Source organism: Pleurodeles waltl, chromosome 3_1 (assembly GCF_031143425.1).
Source record: "Pleurodeles waltl isolate 20211129_DDA chromosome 3_1, aPleWal1.hap1.20221129, whole genome shotgun sequence".
NCBI lineage: Eukaryota > Metazoa > Chordata > Amphibia > Caudata > Salamandridae > Pleurodeles > Pleurodeles waltl.
Window position 1 is genome coordinate 1993356091 of NC_090440.1, and position 19898 is coordinate 1993375988.

Sequence of the window (19898 nt, forward strand, 5' to 3'; positions counted from 1 at the left end):
CAGATAAGTCCCTTGTAAATGGTACCCCTGGTACCAAGGGCCCAGTGGCCAGGGAAGGTCTCTAAGGGCTGCAGAATGTATAATGCCACCCTCGGGACCCCTCACTCAGCACATGCACACTACCTCACAGCTTGTGTGTGCTAGTGGGGAAAATAATGACTAAGTCGACATGGCACTCCCCTCAGGGTGCCATGCCAACATCCCACTGCCTGTGGCATAGGTAAGGCAGCCCTTTAGCAGGCCTTACAGCCCTAAGGCAGGGTGCACTATACCACAGGTGGGGGCATAGTGCATGTGCACTATGCCCCTACAGTGTCTAAGCAAAACCTTAGACATTGTAAGTGCAGGGTAGCCATAAAGAATGTATGGCCTGGGAGTCTGTCAATTACAAACTCAACAGTTCCATAATGGCTACACTGAAATCTGGGAAGTTTGGTATCAAACTTCTCAGCACAATAAATGCACACTGATGCCAGTGTGGGATTGGAGGGCATCTTAGAGATGCCCCTTGAATACCAGTCCGACTTCTAGTGCTATGCTGACCAGTTTCTGCCAGCCTGCCACGACCAGAACGAGTTTCTGTCCACATGGGGTGAGTACCTTTGTCACTCTGTGGCCAGGAACAAAGCCTGTACTGGGTGGAGGTGCTTCTCACCTCCCCCTGCAGGAACTGTAACACCTGGCGGTGAGCCTCAAAGGCTCATTCCTTTTGTTACAGCATCCCAGGGCATCCCAGCTAGTGGAGATGCTCACCCCTCCGGCCACTGCCCCCACTTTTGGCGGCAGGGCTGGAGGAGATAATGTAAAAAACAAGGAAGTCACCTCCCAGTCAGGACAGCCCCTAAGGTGCCCTGAGCTGAGGTGACCCATGCCTTTAGAAATCCTCCATCTTGAGTTTGGAGGATTCCCCCAATAGGAATATGGATGTGCACCCCCTCTCCTCAGGGAAGAGGCACAAAGAGGGTGTAGCCACCCTCAATCAATCAAATTTCTTAAGCACGCTACTCATCTGGTTGGGTCTCAAGGCGCTGCAGGGGGGATTGGTACTGCTCGAAGAGCCATGTTTTGAGGCGTTTTCTGAAAGTTAGGAGGTCTTGGGTCTTGCGTAGGTTGGTGGGGAAGGAGTTCCAGGTTTTGGCGGCGAGGTGGGAGAAGGATCTGCCGTCCGAGGTGGTGCGTTGGATGCGGGGTATTGTTGTGAGGGTGAGGTCGGCGGAGCGGAGCTTGCGGGTCGGGATGTGGAAGTTGATTTGTTCGTTGAGGTAGGCCAGTCCGGTGTCGTGGAGGGCTTTGTGAGCGTGGATTAGGATTTTGAAGACTATCCTTTTGTTGATGGGCAGCCAGTGTAGGGATCTGAGGTGGGCGGAGATGTGCTCGTGGCGAGGGAGGTTGAGGATGAGATGTGCAGCAGCGCTGGAGTTTTCTCTGAAACGTGGCTGTGGTCCCTGCGTAGAGGGCGTTGCTGTAGTCCAGTCTGCTGCTGATGAGGGCGTGGGTGACCGTTCTTCTGGTTTCTATTGGAATCCACTTGAAGGTCTTGCGTAGCATGCAGAGGTTGTTGAAGCAGGAGGATGCCATGGTGTTGATTTGCTGAGTCATGGAGAAGAACGAGTCTAGTATCATGCCAAGATTGCGTGCGTGGGTGGTGGGTATCGGGGGTGGTCCTAGGGTCGCAGGCCACCAGAAGTTGTTCCATGCTGTCTTTTTGGGTCCGAAGATGATGATCTCGGTTTTTCCTGAGTTCAGTTTGAGGTGGCTTGCTGTCATCCAGCTAGCGATGGCGAGGAGTCCGGCGTGTAGGTTGTTACTGGCGGTAGATGGGTTCCTCGTGAGGGAGAGGATGAGCTGGGTGTCGTCGGCATATGAAATGATGTTGAGGCCGTGCGGGCGGACAATGCTGGCGAGCGGAGCCATGTAGATTTTGAAGAGAGTGGGGCTGAGTGAGGATCCTGGGGGCACTCCACAAATGGTCTTGGTAGCTTTAGACCAGAATGGAGGGTGGCAAGCTCTTTGGGTTCTTTCGGAGAGGAAGGAGGTGAGCCAGTCCAGGGCTTTGTGGCGAATTCCGGCATCGAAGAGGTGTGGCCCGAAGGTTTTGGTGGCATATGGTGCCGAATGCTGCAGAGAGGTCTAGAAGGATGAGGGCGACGGCTTCACCCTTGTCCAGTCTGGTCCTGATGTCATCTATGAGGGCGGTCTTGGTGCTGTGGTTTTTGTAGAATCCAGACTGGGAGACGTTGAGTATGTTGTCCTCCAGGAAGTGGGACAGTTGTTTGTTTACCATCTTCTCTATGACCTTTGTGGGGAAGGGGAGTAGAGAGATAGGTCGGTAGTTTGTGAGGTCTTCAGGGTCTGCTTTGGTTTTTTTGGCAGGGTGTTGACTTCGATGTGTTTCCAAATATCTGGGAAGGTTGTGGTCTCGAAAGAACTGTTGATGACGGCCCGGAGCTGGGGAGTGATAATTTGGCTGGACTCGTTGAAGAAGTGGTGAGGGCAGGGGTCTGTTGGGGAGCCTGAGTGGATGGAGCTCATGGTTTTGCTGGTTTCTTCATCATTGGTGGGGGTCCAGGTGTTCAGCACGTTGGTGCATCAGGGTGCTGTGGGGTTGGCTGCGTTGGTGATGGTGGGTGGCGACGATATGAAGCTTTCATGTATGTCTGCGATCTTGCTGTGGAAGTAGCTGGAGAGGGAGTTGCAGAGGTCTTGAGAGTGCAGAGGGTCGATGGCGCAGGATTTGGGTTTGGTGTTTTCTTTGATGATGGTGAAAAGTTCCTTGCTGTTGTGTGTGTTGTCTGTGTTCTTTGTAGAAGGATCGTTTGGTGGTCCGGATGAGTTTGTGGTGTTTGTGCATGGCTGATTTGAGGGTGGAGAAGTTGCTCACTGATGGTTCTTGGCGCCAGGCTTTCTCAATTTTCCGGCATTATCGTTTGGAGTTCTGCGGTGAACCAGGGAGCTGTCTTGTTGATGCGGGTGTTGTTGGGTTTTTTGAGTGGGGCAAGGGAGTTAGCTCATACATTGAGCCATCGTGTGAGGTTGAGGGCGGCGGCGTTGGGGTCGTTGGTAATGGGTGGTGTAGCTTGGGCGAGGTTGGAGATCAGTTGTTCCTTGGAGCCATTGGCTACTGCCCCCCTGACCTAAACACCCCCCTAAATTTAGTATTTAGGGACGACTCTGAACCCAGGAAATCAGATTCCTGCAACCTGAAAAAAGGACTGCTGACCTGAAAGCCCAGCAGAGATGACGGAGACACCAGCTGACTTGGCCCCAGCCCTACCGGCCTGTCTCCAGGGTCAAAGAACCTGCACAGCGACGCATCCAACGGGGGCCAGCGACCTCTGAGGACTCGGAGGACTGCCCTGAACCTGAAGGACCAAGAAACTCCACAGAACAGCAGCACTGTTCAAAAACTGCAACAACTTTCAAAGAACTCTCACTTCCCGCCGGAAGTGTGAGACTTCACACTCTGCACCCGACGCCCCCGGCTTGAGTTCAGGAGAACCAACACTGCAGAGAGGACCCCCAGGTGACTACAACAACGTGGACCCCCTGAGTCGACCCCCCTGCACTCTCACAGTGATGCCTGCAGAGAGGATCCCCCTGACCGCGACTGCTTGGTAGGAAGGAACCCGACAACTGAACCAAGCACTGCACCCGCAGCCCCGGGACCGAGAGGAACCACCTACCAGTGCAGGAGTGACCAGCAGGCAGCCCTCATCTTAGCCCAGTCGGTGGCTGGCCCGAGAAGCCTCCCTGTGCCCTGCCTGCATCGCCTAAGTGACCCCCGGGTCCCTCCATTGCTTTCAATAGCAAACCCGACGCCTACTTTGCCTATTGCACCCGGCCGCCCTATGCCTCTGAGGGTGTGTTTTGTGGGCTTGTCTCTCCCCCATCCCCCCAGTGCTCTACAAAAAAAACCCTGGTCTGCTCCCCGAGGACACAGGTACTTACCTGTAAGGAGACTAGGACTGGAGCACCTGTGTTCTTCATGGGCGCCTATGTGTTTTTGGCCCTCCTTTGACCTCTGCACCTGACCGGCCCTTTGTTGCTGGTGATGTGGCTTTAGGGTTGCCTTGAACCTCCAACGGTGGGCTGCCTATGCCCAGGAGACTGACTGTGTAAGTGCTTTACTTACCTAAGAAACTTAACCAAACTTACCTCCCCCAGGAACTGTTGATTTTTGCACAGTGTCCACTTTTAAAATAGCTTATTGCCATTTTAACCTAAACTGTGTGTACTACTGTTTTAAATCAAAGTTCTATACTTACCTGTGTGAAGTACCTTGCATTTTATGTACTTACCTCAAATCTTGAATCTTGTGGTTCTAAAATAAAGTAAGAAAATATATTTTTCTATATAAATCCCATTGGACTTGAGTTAAGTCTTTGAGAGTGTGTTCCTCATTTATTGCCTGGGGGTGTACAGCAAATGCTTAACACTACCCTCTGATAAGCCTACTACTCAACCACACTACCACAAAATAGAGCATAAGTATTATCTAATTTTGCCACTATCAACCTCTAAGGGGAACCCTTGGACTCTTTGCACACTATCTCTCACTTTGAGATAGTATATTCAGAGCCAATTTCCTGCATTCATCAACATTATTATTTTTCTTTTCCTCCTTCATCTCCCTCTCCCTTTTTTCTCCTTTTCCCTCTCCTTTTCCATCTTCTTTCTTCTCCTGTTTGTTCTCCTTTTCCTATTCCTTGTTCTCCTTCTCATTTTCCAACTCCTCGTTCTTCTTCTCCTTGTCTTCTTCTGTATCTCCTTTGGACCTGATCTGGGAGCAGAAGAACGCTTTATGTATCAAAAGGGCAGTCCGCCACACAGACTGAGTGTATGTGGCATTGTTAACGTAATACTGGAACACCTGTTGCATCAGTGTGTAAAGGGGAGAGGTGATTGAGACAAAAAGAGAGATATATTTGCCATTGTGTTAGGAAAATGATTACAAAGTTTGACTAAAGCTTCATTTTTTTATCATCTACTTCACTTATATGCCTTGTGTCTAAGCTGTATCAAATCATTATTTTCTCTAGCCTTCGATGGTTCATATATTCCCATGCTTGAATATTTCATTGTCAGTCTAGGATTCCCTGGTAATCCTAAATATCAGTAAATAATGTTAAAATGGGCATAGGTCTGAACAACAATGTTTGTTTAGTGGCACATCCACTTCATTTGAAGGAACCTGAACTTCAGCCAGTATGGTGAGGCGGAAGTGCCAGCTCTCCTACTCCCACTAGAGGCCACCATAGCTCAGATTTCTGCTGCCCACCATGTGTGAGGGAGGCCCTACAAAGCGCTGTCCTCTACGCTTTCAGTCACCTAAATCGGTTACCATTTCTGGTCTGCCTTGGGACTCAACCAGCTCTACCCTCAGCTTTCAGACTACTGTAAGTTATTTGCTATATTGTTTGGTATTTGCTGCTTGTTGCAGACAAGGGCTGATAGTGGATCTTTTATTCCATTGTTTGTATGCTAATAATAAGTCTACTCCTTTTATTCCCTAGATTTATTTAGCTTTTTGATGTTAATTATTACATTTCTTCAAGGCAGGCCTTTGAGATTTTCAAATTAGCAGCTGCTAAATTCTATCTTGTTGGCTGGTCCTTTGTCACCAGAAATTATTTTTATTTTGATTTTCATTGAATCATGTACGCAGCATCCAGAAATACAATAGGAGGGGCAGTGGTGAATGTGGGTGGGGCAGGGACTCAAAACAGGCAAACATTGTCGACTAGCCACAGCTGTTGCTTAGGAGTTGGTGTTTCAGAAGCAATGAATAGATGATTTTATGTTGGGAATACTAGAGTTATCTGGTAAGTAACATTTTGCTTATTTTCTTGAAACAAGGCCTCTCTAAGAATCCTTTGTGAGTGATTTGTTCTGTTCTTACTCTTTTCAGATTGCTTATGAGGAGAGCTTTGTTTGATCACCTGACTGCAAGAGGTATACAGGTATGGTGTGAATTATTTAATAAATAACTATATCAGAAATGATAACTGCATTGGCCCATGCTCTTTCCTTGAAAAACTTTCAGGAGAGTGATATATATTTGGACAGGTAGAGGGGAAAGACTAACTTAATCAGCTAAAAAGGAATAGAATAGTGAGTGCTTTTTTTTTTTCAGACCTCCTCATTCCAGCCTCTCTGTTATTCCTAGATTGTATATACAAACAGAGCACCACTGAGATTTTCTGTTCCCGTTTGTTCTGGAGAAACTCTCAGGCACTTTGAGGCACCTCTTCCAAGTGCTGATGAGGCTCCTGCCCTGGTTTCACAAGTAGCAAGTGTAAGATCTTTACCTGAGGAGGCGAATTGGGAGACATCTCTGCCCCCAGGTGCCTCCTTAATTTCTATATTACAGGAGGCTCAATGTAGGTATGCTTATCGGTGCCTCAGAGTTGGCTGTCAGTATAGTAGTCAGTCAAAGCAGTGCTGGATCTGCAGAGTCACGATTTCCAGTGTAAGCCCAGAAGAGCTGCTTTCCATGTTAGATATTGAATGTAACAGGGAAGAGACATTCGGAGCAGAAGTAACCATGCAATTGATGTACATATAGTTATTTAATCGTCATTATTGAGCATTGATATTGATTAGCTCTTGTTGATGTCTAAACTTATATTAATTTTATCATTGATTTGCAAGTGAGTGCTATGGCCTAATAAATGACAAAAGAAGGATCAAAAACATCAATGTTCTGAGTCTGATGTGGCTTCTGTAATACCACGTCAGAATGTGTCTAATTCAAGGCCATTTATGATTTATTCCCAAAGACACTCTGACCTCAGTGGGGCATCACTGATCTCATGAAAAGTAAAATAAACAAATAAATAAATAATGCTCACACCAAAGTACTTTGCTCGCTAATCTGGCACCCACATTTGTCAACATCTTTTGAGCTGCAGGCATCTAGAAATTGCATGTTGATGTCAGTATTTGGCACTGACAAGGGTATATCTGTGGGATGACATTGTTGTGAAGCACACATCAGCTGTTCAAATTAACAACATTCAAATACACAGTTGACGTGTAATTTTTTGGAATTTACTCTTCTTCTGAGTGGTGCAGGCATTGGGGCTTCATTGGTGTTAAATATGTATCTTTGGATCTCCAATAAATAACAGGACTTTGTGTTCCCTCTAAACTTTCCTTATATAATTCCGCGATTTTGCATATATAGTAACTTTAAGTCAGCTGACATTAAGCAACATGCATACGTTTCTTGAGCGTACAATAAACACATTATCCTCCGAAGGATATATATGCAGATAGCACAGCCTCAGGCGTGGATCTGGAGGATATTTATTTAGTCAGAAATATCTGTAACATTATTGATAAATGCTTGGCTCATTTAGGTATCAACCAACAAGATAGGGATGGCCAGTCTTCTTGACTTTTTTGAAAAATTGTGCTTGATCTAATGTGGCTTACTTCAGTCTTTTTCAGCATGAGCAGTGTTGCTCGGAATGCATGCAATGTTGTAAAGTGTTGCCTGAAAGGTATGGAAACACTGCTGAGCTTCAGAGGCGGTGTATGATAACATAAGGAAAGCCAGCAGATGTATTCTCAAATGCAGCAGCACTTTGTGTTGATAGACTTAGGAAAGTAACAAGCCCCCACTACCTCAGCGTCTATTCCACTTGATAGAGTGCAAACACTTGTGGATACAGAATTCAATTTATTTCTAAGCTACAGATCTACAATGAGATCTACTTTACAATGAATATGAATTGTTTAATCAATACCTATCTAAAACATTTAAAAAAGGTAAAACATTTAAAACACATAATTTCATTTACTGGATTAAATAAAAGTTGCAAAGCTTCTTCGTTGTGCGAACTCCATGTGTCTAGAACAGTGTTTTCAATTGGTGACAACGATTAATGTGTGGGCGCACAAAAAGAACATGCTCTAAAGTTTATGTGGAGTCCCAGCAGAGTTTATAAATATATACTCCGAAGCTACGCCCAACCATGCTCCTTTAGTAATATTTAATGGCAACATATTCATATAAAATGGTAGAAGATAATCACTTTACTATTATTGATATTAATCTTTAGATAATGGTATCAGCAAACCTCTGCAGACAATCCAAACATCTCTGTAAATCCCTAGGAGACCATCCTATAGTGCAGTGCAAAACATAAATTTAAAGGAACATCCTCCTTTTCGCCCACACCTTTTCATAAAGGTATATACACACAAATTGCGTGAAATAACTAGTATTACTTTTTAACCTTGTATGATCTTTTCTGGCCGAACCACACCTCTTTCATGAAAAGATAAGAAAGACCTTGAATTCATACAATGATCACTCAGATCATCAATGACTTGCTTGAAATGTTTGCTCACTAACGGTGAAATACCATGATATAATTCATCAAAACGAGATAAACAGCATGAATTAAGAGTACAGCAGTTATTCTACTTCATTCTACAATTGCAATCCTGGTAAAGTACTGATTTTACAAAAGTATCAAAAGTATATTCTCATCCCCATAAGCAACACATCTCCTAATAGCAAGCACATTCATGACCATTTGACCCTTATGTGAGACCTTATATTGGCAATGAGAATTGATAAGAAAGTATAAATGATAGATAGCATAAATAAAGAAAATAATGGCAATAAAAGGTTGAAGGACAGCACTTATTCTACTTTGTTTTACAATTTGACTGCCCTGCAAATGAAGCATGCATGACATCCATGGTAACCCATCCAGTTCCATAATTCATTTATAAATGTACAAAAGCTCAGCATCTGTATTTAGACCCTAAGGTATCTCTGTTTCTATCATCATATTCAATCTAGAGACTGCTCTCCTAAGGGTCGGTTCCTGATTTCCCCCTCTTATATTAGTCTATACATGATGGATGCCATAATAACATACTTCTCTGTATTCCCCAACGTGTTGTTCCCAAATATGTTTAGCAATAACATAGGAAAAGTCTTTGTTAATTATTGCTCTAAAATGTTGTGAGATACGTCATTTCAGTTTGTTTACAGTACTACCTATGTATCTTTTGCCACAACCATATTCTAGGCAATAAACTACAAATGTGGTTTCGCATGAAATCCGTCCTCTTATGTTCCTTGTGGACCCATCATGGCAGTTGAAATCTGTCATGTTCTTATCATACCGGCATGCTTTGCATTTAGTACATTTAAAACAACCTACCAACTGAAGCCAATTTTTTCTTCCAATTCCTTGTATCAGTAGATAGCTTTTGACTAGCAAATCGTTCAGGGATGGTGTTTCTCTGTAGGTAATGGATCTTCCGTTTCCCAATCTTTTAACTCTTCATCTTGCCTTATAATTCTCCAGTTCTTTCTGAGAGCTGTTTTAATTTCCTTGTCTGAACGATTGTCATCCATAATATATCTGATAGTGTGATCCTAATCACTTTTTCTTTATCTTATATTTTTTTAAGACTAATAAATCCTCTCTTTTCTTTCCCATGGCTCTTTTCATGGCATTGTCCCATACAGATACCGGGTACCCTCTTTTCACAAATCTCGGAAACATCTCTGCAGCCTGTATTTTAAAGTCACTCAGTTCAGAACAATTTCTTCTAGCTCTTAAACATTCTCTGTATGGCACACTCCACTTTAGTGCTTTGGGATGTGAGCTATTGGCAAACAAAATACTGTTACAACTAGTGGGTTTGCGGTATAGTCTTATGGTCAATATAAACCTCAATATCCAGAAAAGTTATTTTCTCCTTGTTTGTCGCAAATGTAAATTGTAATCCCAATGGATTTTTAGTTAGTTTAGGAACTCCTCCAATTCATCCTGCTCACCTTCCCAAATTATGAATAGATCGTCTATAAAGCGAACCCATAGGATTACTTTATTGAGGACCTCAGCATTTTCTTCTGTCCATTCACATTCCGCTTCCCAGTAGCCCATAGTGAGGTTAGCATTGGTAGGAGCAAAAGATGTTCCCATGGCTGGCCCTTTCATTTTGAATATAATATTCGCCATCAAGGATGAAGGCGATATTGGTGAGACAAAACTCCATCATTTCTAGCAGTATCTGTGTGTGCTCCAAAAGACTCAAGGATCTGCTGCGTAGGATATATGCACAGGATTTCAGACCATCCTCATTTTTCAGGTATACAGTGACACAGCATCCACTGTTGCCATTATGTATTTTTGTTTCCATGGTGTGCCATTAATTCGTTTAAAAAATCCATGCAGTCTCTGATATAGGATGGAAGTGCCACCACATATGGAAATATAAAAATGTCTAGAAACCTTGATGTATTCTCCAATAAAGAGTCACAAGAGCTTACTATTGGATGTCCCGGGGAATTATTCATGCTCCTATATATTTTGTGGTAGCACTTATATTGTTGGTGTCGTTGGATACCTCTTTTTCATGTACATCAGTTATTTGTCTTCTGAGAGGCCCCTTTCATGCCAGCTATTCTACTTTTCATGGAATTCCCTCATAATTTCCTTTGTGGGGCCTTTCTTTAGTTTTTCATAGTTGGCTTGAATAGATAATTGCCATATATATATATATATATATATATATATATATATATCTTTTTAAACACCCATATTTTAGATTATAACCCACAGTGGCCCCCAAGTACTATGTGGTATCAGTTGAAGGAGTAAAGTGCAATTATAAGAGTTAGCAGATAGTTGAGGATTTTTAGATTTCTAAACTTCCGCCACAAAGTGGGTCTGTCTAGGCGGTAGAAAGTTGTAGAAAAATCAATATATGCGGCATAAACCGACTTGTTACATGACACCTTGTATTTCTCCAAAATCAATTGTAGGGTTGTGATATTATCTAAGGTTGAGCTGGTGGGTGCAGGAGGTAAACAGTTCCACTTAATCTCTGTTTTGACAGTCCTTTTGAATATAATTCTCAAGCCTTCAGTTGAATCCACAAAAATGTGTGGAAAAGTGGCTGGAGCATTGCACATCCCAAATGGTGTTACACAATGTACATTATGCTGACATGGAGTGCAAACAGTAGTCTTTCACTCATCACCTTACTTTATATGCAACAGATTGTAAGCACCTCATAAATCAAGTTTAGTAAAGGCTTATGACCTATGTAATCACTTCACGATATTGTTTATAAGGGGCAAAAGATGTCCATACTTGATTGCAATCTCATTTAACCCTCTATGATAAATACAAGGCTGAAGATCTTTCTTTGCACCATACCAGTTGAACATGGTCTGCTGTTCCAATCATTATCCATGTTAGAGGAAAAAGGACAGACTTTAAGCTTAGCAAAAACTTCAGAAAAACATAATGCAGCAGGGGCACTGAAGAAACATTAGCCTCTGTTAAACTGGGAACCTTTAACTTGCCAATAGGTAAGAAGAAATGATGATAATGACAAAAACTCTTTAAAAATGCAACATAATTAGGGAAAGGTGACAATGTCAAAAGATAACACTTCACTATGATCTCCAAATAAGACTTGGAATGTAAACAAGGCCTTCCCTACCAGACCTGAAGTTGATGGTGGGTCAGAAACAGTTTGAATCACTTCAGGAGTCTTCCTATTCTTTGTGTCCCAGTTATTTTCAATGAACATTCCACATGGCCTTCTATCCATCAATGCAGCTGTAATAACACATTTTCCTACTTTTCTTCGCATAGCAATTGTTAGAAGGATCAAACGACTATCAGTGTTATTCATTGAAGAGCCAAAATAAAGAAGACCACACACTCCTCTTTCCTACTGTTTTTTGTGAGACAATTAGATTCTTCCTACATTCTTCTGTGGCTTTTTAACACAACCTTGAATCGATGTCCAGTATCCCAACAACAGACATAGGCTAGCATTTCAAAATGGTTTTTTTTCTGTTAAAAGAACCCCTAAATGCCCGTATTTGTAGAGGTTGTTCTTAAGGTAACTGGTCCACTGAAACCCTGCTTGATCAGTCCAATACAATTTGGAAGAATTAGAAAAGCTTTCTATGAACTTTGTCTTTACTTTTGTCTCTCTGGTAATCTGTGTTCAATCAACAGTACTTAATTAGTAAACTCAGAAAGTGAAGTAGGACATTCTGACCAGACCAACCTATAGAGGATTCCACTGCCAGTTTTCTAAAAATTATGTATATTAGTTGTCAGTACATCCATTTCACCTTGCTGAAAATTGCACTATGATTTCTCAGCATAATACTCCACATGAGGACATCAAACCATATGCTTAAGTGCAAGTAAGGGGGGAGGACCTGTCACACACTCTAGGAGCCGCAGGGCCACTTCTATGAATAATTCCTACCAATAATAAAGTTAGGCAGTGGAAAATACTGGATATTTATGAGCTACACCCATTCCTCTCTGCTAATAAAAGATCCTGCTTGTAGCCCAGGTCCTAGGAGTAGTTTAGGACAATGACTAAATGCTGTTGAGGTTAAAAGATTATCCCCTTGTTCACTGCAGGGGATAAACATTAACCAGGCCTCGAGAAATTCTAACTCTCCACTCACTATAGTGAGTCAGATTTTATCAGATCGAGTTACCTTTAGGGCCTAGTGACCCATTCTGGTGACAGAGCTCCAGCTGGTAAAGAACATGTTTTGTGTTCATTCAGACAGAGATGAGCAATAAAGGTGCCTTTAAATCTTGTTTTTAACTTGACATGTTTTGTTTACCTTCAAAGATAAAGGTCATATATCTTCTTGCCAATTGCTTCTTATTTCATCCTGGACATTGGTGTTTACTTTTCTTTCTCTGACTGCAAAGTGAGAGGTTTTATAAAGTGAACTGTCTGACAATGATTCAGGGGTAGAAAGAGTGTGAATTGTCAGTTTTCTTTCTAACGTACAACATTTTAACAGCTTTTAAATGAACTGTACAAATGTTTCAAAATATATCATCAGTTAGGAAAGCGCAATTTTTGCAATTCAGAATTGTGATGGAAGCGGAGATTTTAATAGGATCTAAACAAATTGGAACACTTTATTTGGTGATGTGCAAATGATAAATATTTGCTGAAACCCTATTTCCACACATTATCATTTGTATGCTATATAGTGTTATCACTAAAGCTGCATCTCAGTGGGAAGGTTTCTGGCTATTCAATGGGAAACGGCCTGTCCTTAAATGGCGGTGTGCTACCACATCATACTGTAGTTATATACATTTATTATAAGTGAGAGATTTTAAACATGAACTGAGAATCATTTCTGTCCCTGTCCTGATGACAATGCTATTTGTAAATTAAGAGGCAAGTCAGAAGTCATGTGTACCCTATATGTGGGCTAGATACTTACTATACATGGAGCAAAATGTTAGTCTTTTACATTGAGCAAGAGATGTTTGTACAGAAGATATGCTGAATGTATGTATTTAAAGATTTGCTCATATGTGATAATAAAGAAAAAAGCGGCTTGGTGAAATAAAATATTTGCCTAGGATCACATAATTTGAGACCGGTTTACGTATCAAGCACATTACAGTTAGATCACATTGATGATTCAAGTCACCAGACCTGCAGGTCTGGTAACATTTTATTATGCTTTTCTGAGACCTGTTAACCGTGCATCCTGCCATTTGGCGATAATACAGCCAATTAGGTATATACCAACACATCTGGGGGCCTTTCCACGATGGCAAACTCTCCAATTCTGTCTCTTTCTGGACTGCTATTGTGTTCCTTCACAAAGATGTTTGTGTCAAAGTGGGCCCTACTTCTCTGGACCATGTTTGATATTGGGTGCAGAGAGTAGACTGAAATGTCTCCATCCAGCCAACTTTCTTGGATGTGCTGCCAATGGAGTAGTGTATAAAAGTGGTCCTCTGAAAGCAGATTGCAGGCACCAAAGGAATTCTGGACTTTTGGTATGTGGGAGAGCCGAAGAGCACAGGGATTGTCCTTTGAACATGATGCCTTACTGACAGAACAAGTTCTAGTTGCTGCATCATACGTGCCTCCTCTTCACTTTTCAAAGTCAAGTCAAACCTCTCTGGTGGTTCAGGAATCTCATATGTATAATAGGTGTTCTTCAGTGACTTCATACTGATGGTTATGTAAAGATTATTGGCTAATATTGGAGGATTGTTACCCTTGTCCCCATTCTTCTATTGCTTGAATCACCAGTGTTGAAACCAAGCCTGTCTGAGTCAAGGAAGCAGCGGTGCGAGTGAAGCCGGATCCTATAAAGACAACTAGCGATGGTGTGCTATTAAGCACAGGATCGGACGTAAATTATGTTTATATCCTCATGCATGGCAGTACAAAACTAGGTATTAATAGCTTTATGAAGGAGATTAATGCCATACTGTAGTGTGGTCAGTTTTATGTTTCCTTTGCGCGTTAGCTTCAGGCGTTAGGCCTTTGTGCACTTTGCCCTGGATGTATTTTATTCCTTTGCTCGCAGCATAGAGCCTCTGTGCACTTTGCTCTAAATGCTTTTTATTCAGCTTCGTACTGTTATTTTTCAAATAGCCAGTTCTACGGTCTTGTTTTATTTTTTATATCACACTGTTTAGCCTACTTCAGCACTGGAGTTTTCAATAACACATTCTTGTTCACTCTGTGCTTCAGTCAAGGATACAGTCTGGTACATTGCCGATAGACGTGGTAGGAGTTTAGTCTTTGGCATTCTTGCGTAGGGACATTTTGTGATCACACTGACATGTTAGGTATAAAAACACTTCCTTGTCCTAATACAAGCAAGAGGGAGATTCCGACCAGGGAACCACAACTAGACGCTGACTGCCTCGTTGCAGATGCTGAACCAGATCACAGGCCTTTGCTCAGGTATGAGGGTTGATGGCTTCCCAGGGAATCTAAAAGGCAAGTTAGAAGCTTAACATGCTGTGCTTGAAATAGAACTAACTGAGAGAGAGAGAATAGAATCTATAAACACCATGATAGCGTTATTCTTATGTTTCACTCTCCTTGTGACTATTTCAATCCTACTGTGTTGTATGGTTCTGGTTATTGCGGCTCACGCCTTAATATCTAAAATGCAGTTGTTTCATTAAAACAATCTATAAAACTCAAACTGCCTTTGTCATTTGTATATGAGATCATACTGTAAATGAGAGAGCTGGTTTGGATCTGAGTGACCACGACTTCCCTGAGAAGTTCCAAAGATGTCATGCACTCGGCTGCCCAATCATCTCTTCCCCTTGGGAGAGATGATGCACTGCTAGTTAGCCGGAGCAAAATCGGATTTGAGGTGACAGTGGTCCTTCCAAGTGGGTAAGACTTAGTCCCCCACACCAGGAACAACCCTGCTACCTAGAAATCCAGTAGTCTCATTTAGGATAATGAGAACCCACGCGACAATACAACTAGGTGCAAAGTTACCCCACAGAGGTTAGTAATATGAGAATTAGGATTATGAACTACAATGGGAATCATGTTGCCCTCACTGCATTTCACCATATTTATGCATAGTTACACGTTCACTGCAGCATTACTGGTACATAAGGAACAGTGTTCATTTAATGCCTCATTGTAATATTGAACAATGTTTAGTACTTTAAACTTGTACACATGCCATACTCATGTGCATGATAACTCAGGTTACTAGCACACATATTAGGTTGCCTTGTCTTTAGTTCAATGATTGAAGCGCATCTCTGATCCTTACACATCACACTTAACCACTCCTACCTAGGCCAGACTACAACCTGGTGTAAATCAGTGTGCTCTGTGGGGCCATCTGGGGTAAAAAGCACTATATACATTGTACAATACAATACCAATCACAATATATGCTTGAAAAGGTAAGCTATCTCATCTAAATATAACTAGCACTTTCAAAGATTATCAAATGTGAACATTGGGTACATTGCAACCGTGCTTAATTTGTAACTAAAAACATGCCGGTGCCCAAAGCCCTCCTCTTAAACATGCAGCTGCTGCAGTTAAATGTGCGAACACAGAATACCGAAGTAGGTAACCCTGAAGCCATCTCGTGCCTTAGCTACTCCCTGCCCCTGCAGCTCACGCTTGAAGCGTTCTGCTTTTCCCCTTTGTGACGCTTTTTCGTTGTTCTCTTCCTCCTTCTTTCTCATTTGTGTCTTTTGCTCGCACTAAATGCTTGGGGCAGGAAAATAAGCGCCGGTCCTCAAAAATAAGTGCTGGTGCTACGCACCGGTAACAATAAGCACAAATTAAGCACTGCATTGCCGACTCTGCTAACCCCAGATTTATTTTTATATTTTACTCACTTAGGAAGGATAAGGCTCTTTAGTGGCTGCTGTATATCCTTATCAACCCAACATTTGACGTGTTAGTTTTCCCAAACATACCTTCATTATTTGAATGAAATGTTGCTCATTTGTGACACCTAGCAGCTGTCCCTTCTGCCATCAGATGAGTATCATTCATTTTTCACTGTCAAAACCGCTCGGGTTAAGTATTCCACATACTAATATAGAATATAAGGACTTCATACAGTGGAGTGTCGTGATAGAAGGATAAGGTCGCTTCTCCACTAAAGAAGCCCCAGAGCCAAGGAACCCTGAAGTAAAATCAAATGCACTGTGGTAGCCAAGGAGGAGGGATTTTTATGCCACAAGATTCCAAATATATGGGGTGTGCAAATGGATCATGGGGCTAGGTACTTGCCCGGTTGTTCTTTGGTTCCATTGCCTTACAGCAATCTTTCTCGATCTAATTTCTTGAATTACTCAAGCACGTAAAATATGTCTGCGTGTTGGATGTCAGCAGACCGAACATCTGTCAGGGTCTGGATTCAGAACATGTCTGCGTGGACACGTGTCGCTTTTACAGGGAAGTCATTTGATGGGTGATGGCATTCTCACACTCCTTAGAGGATTTGCTGTGCCTGATTTTGAATAACGTCAGATACGAGGTAATGGCCTTGGTTTCTGCCTGACTGTGAAGGAATTTAAAAGGTATATGAATCCATAAATTATTCCGCATCTTGGAGTATAAGCAGTCAGGTAAGCAACTTTTTAATCTCTTACTTGATTTATAAACAACACGAAAATAATTCACAACTTTGGTCAAATTTAAAATGTACTTGTCCCAAATATTTTGTGCGTTCGTGGTTGTATTTTATTTGGTTGACCACCCAGTGAGTTATGCAATCACTTAAGGAATGACATTTTGTCACTTTCTTCCATAGGTCTACATCTGGGTCCTCAATGAAGAGGATGAATACAAACGGGCATTTGACCTTGGAGCAACAGGTGTGATGACAGACTATCCTTCAAAGCTGAAAATGTTTTTAGAAAAGTATCCCCCACAGTGAACACCAGTGGATGTGTAGTAGCAACAAGGGATTCATCACTTCAACTCCCTAATCTCATTCGTGGAACCATTCAGCTGCGTTAAGTGGTGACTTCAGCTAGGATTTTTACCTCATACACAAGACTGAAACACAATGTTGCGATCTTGCATTATACGAACATACATATGCGCATCATATGTATCTTATTACAGTCTAGTTTGCGTTTAAAAATAATCATAGTTGTGTTGTTCTGAAACACAACTATTACTGTCCTGTTCATCCGCAGTATTTTACTACCCCTAATATTTTCTGATATTTTGTGGACCTTTAGGGCTGTGTACGTTTTTCTAGTGAAACAGTGTTGGAATGGCCATTTCTGGTTGAGCTTAACTTGTCTGCATGAAGGGACAGCAACACTGAACTCCAGAATTTATTCTACACCTACGCTGAGGGCCAGTACAAAAGAATAACATTAAGAAACCCTTTGCCTACTGTGATATAAAAGCGCAGGCATTTTAATGAATGTTTTTTTAAGTAGCTTTAAATCTGCCCTCCCTTTTTGTATGTAATGAGACGTATGTCATCTTACTATTTAATTTAAAGTTTGCATTGGCAATAGCGTAACATACTTATTGAGCATAGTTCAAACTTGTCATTTTTAAATGATACTTAGAATGGTAATCTTGTCACTAGTTGGGGTTGTATGCATGTGTGCCCATGATTATTAACAAGTGTATTTAGAGGTCACTGACTTTAGCACTTTCTGAGATTTTGTCATCAAGCATGACCTACACAGAAGCCTGGTGAACAAGATTTCAAGTAGGCATATTTCCTCAAACTCTGCTGTGTACCCCCTCTAGCCTGGATTTAAGAAGTCAACGTGACCCGTACACCTGTATAGTACTGTACACTAATATGTAAATGGAATTTTGTAAATATGTACTTAATGTACAACATGTGTAGCAGTGTTCTCTTCAGCTCGTTCAGTGACAAAAGGTGCCCTGGTCTGGGAGCAGGAATCTTCTCGGGGGAGAAGAATGCAAGCCATAGAGGGGACGGCGTTCATTGCTCAACATGTTGTGTTTCCCTAAATGGTCAGCCTGTTGATACAAGTGTAGTGTGCTCTTCGGTCCTGGAGCAGACCATGTTGGATCAAGATCTTTGCAATGAAGCATGGTGGTGACCGGTCTGTTCTTTCAGTTTCACAAAGGAATGGACTTTCTAATGTGCATGTTGAGTTGCCAGATTGCTCTCTTTTGTACTGTGATGAACCAGAAAATCCCGGTTTGGGTTTTCTAATCCCAGAAATGTGCGTGGCATATCTTTCTTATTCATGTTATTTGGACAATATTGCTCAAAGTTGAAATACAGATGCTACAGGTTTTTGATTTCCTTTTTGAGATGGCAACCATTCCCGGAACATTTTAATGTAAAAAAAAAAAAAACACAGCACACTTACCAAAGCTGTCAGTTATTTCACGTTATTAGAAATTAAAATGCCATAAATAGCTTAGTGGCTTTCACGGTTAACAATAAACGAAATGAGGCAGTTATCAGTCCGTGTAACTAGGAAGGATATCCCATTATCACACCTTTTGGTTTTAATAACGGCAGCCAACAGGTCAATAACAACTGTAAATAAAATTACCAAATTCAGGTTACCACGACAACTGCAGGCACTGTCCTCTAGTCAGTCATACATCTAAATGCCTACTTCGGTTGCTTGCTTGATGCCAGTATCATCTGTTTTGGCAGGGGTGCAGGCTAGCCTCCTCAGAATATTGTGACCAGCACAAAATCGCATTTTCAAAAGTTGACCATGTTGTCACTTTGATGTTATATACGCTATGCAAAATATGTACTGGAAACAATTTTATCCACCTTGTTTGTGGCCAGTGCAAACCTAGATAACTTCCAAAAGTTTTCTTTAAAATTACAAAATTCACTTTGAAATCAGTGCCTAGATGATGTAATTTTCAAGTTACGTTCAATGATTGTTCATATACTGCCATGTATCACTGGTTCAGGTACGCTTTCTCGAGAAGCATCTTCTTCCTAATAGCACAGATGTAGAAATGCATTAAAGTCGCTGCAGCATCTAAAGGTAACCACTGAAGGACTTCTGCTATGACTGGCTTTAGGCATGTGTTTTGTTTATTTTCCCTCCTCACCTCTTTTCTCCCTTGTGTAGAACGTACGGGGTGCCGGTCGGCTATTGCAGAAATCTTCAATGCCTAACGGAAACTACCAGATAGTGGTAGTCCCAAGGTTGCCAGCAGCTTCTGGTGTATTTATCTCCTCTGAGAGAACCGGTTTATTTTAGGTGGGACTTCCCCTTTGATGTGTATAATTTGATAAAGGGTCAAATGGTTCCCCTTTCAAATATCAGAGAAGAGAAATGTAAATATTGTTGTGAATTTTTGTGTTCATGTATTATTCTGTATTACCTTTCACCACTGATTGTCATAACAACAAAGCATGCTTGTAATTTGACCTGCCCTTACACTGTTTACTGCAGGATTTGCTTGTGGACACCTTATGAAGGAGGCCAAATAACTTTTTTTTTTACATATTCACAGCAATGCACACGCTAGCACCCTCCACACATTCCAAAAGCATGCTTCCACATTGCCTGCTGACCAAGAACCACTGTTAGCTGTAGCTGCTTGTCTCCTTCCACAGCACGGGTGTT

General features: G+C 42.0%; 1 protein-coding gene across 1 annotated transcript in view; it reads left to right on the plus strand.

Moving 5' to 3' along the window:
* GDPD1 (glycerophosphodiester phosphodiesterase domain containing 1) overlaps positions 1–19623 on the plus strand; it is a 243155-nt gene extending 223532 nt beyond the window's left edge. Inside the window, exons 9-10 of the mRNA XM_069226416.1 lie at positions 5909–5960; positions 17102–19623. Of these exons, the coding sequence (XP_069082517.1) occupies positions 5909–5960; positions 17102–17227 (178 nt within the window). The 3' untranslated portion in view covers positions 17228–19623. The remainder of the gene's footprint in view (positions 1–5908; positions 5961–17101) is intronic.
* The last annotated feature ends 275 nt before the right edge of the window (positions 19624–19898 follow it).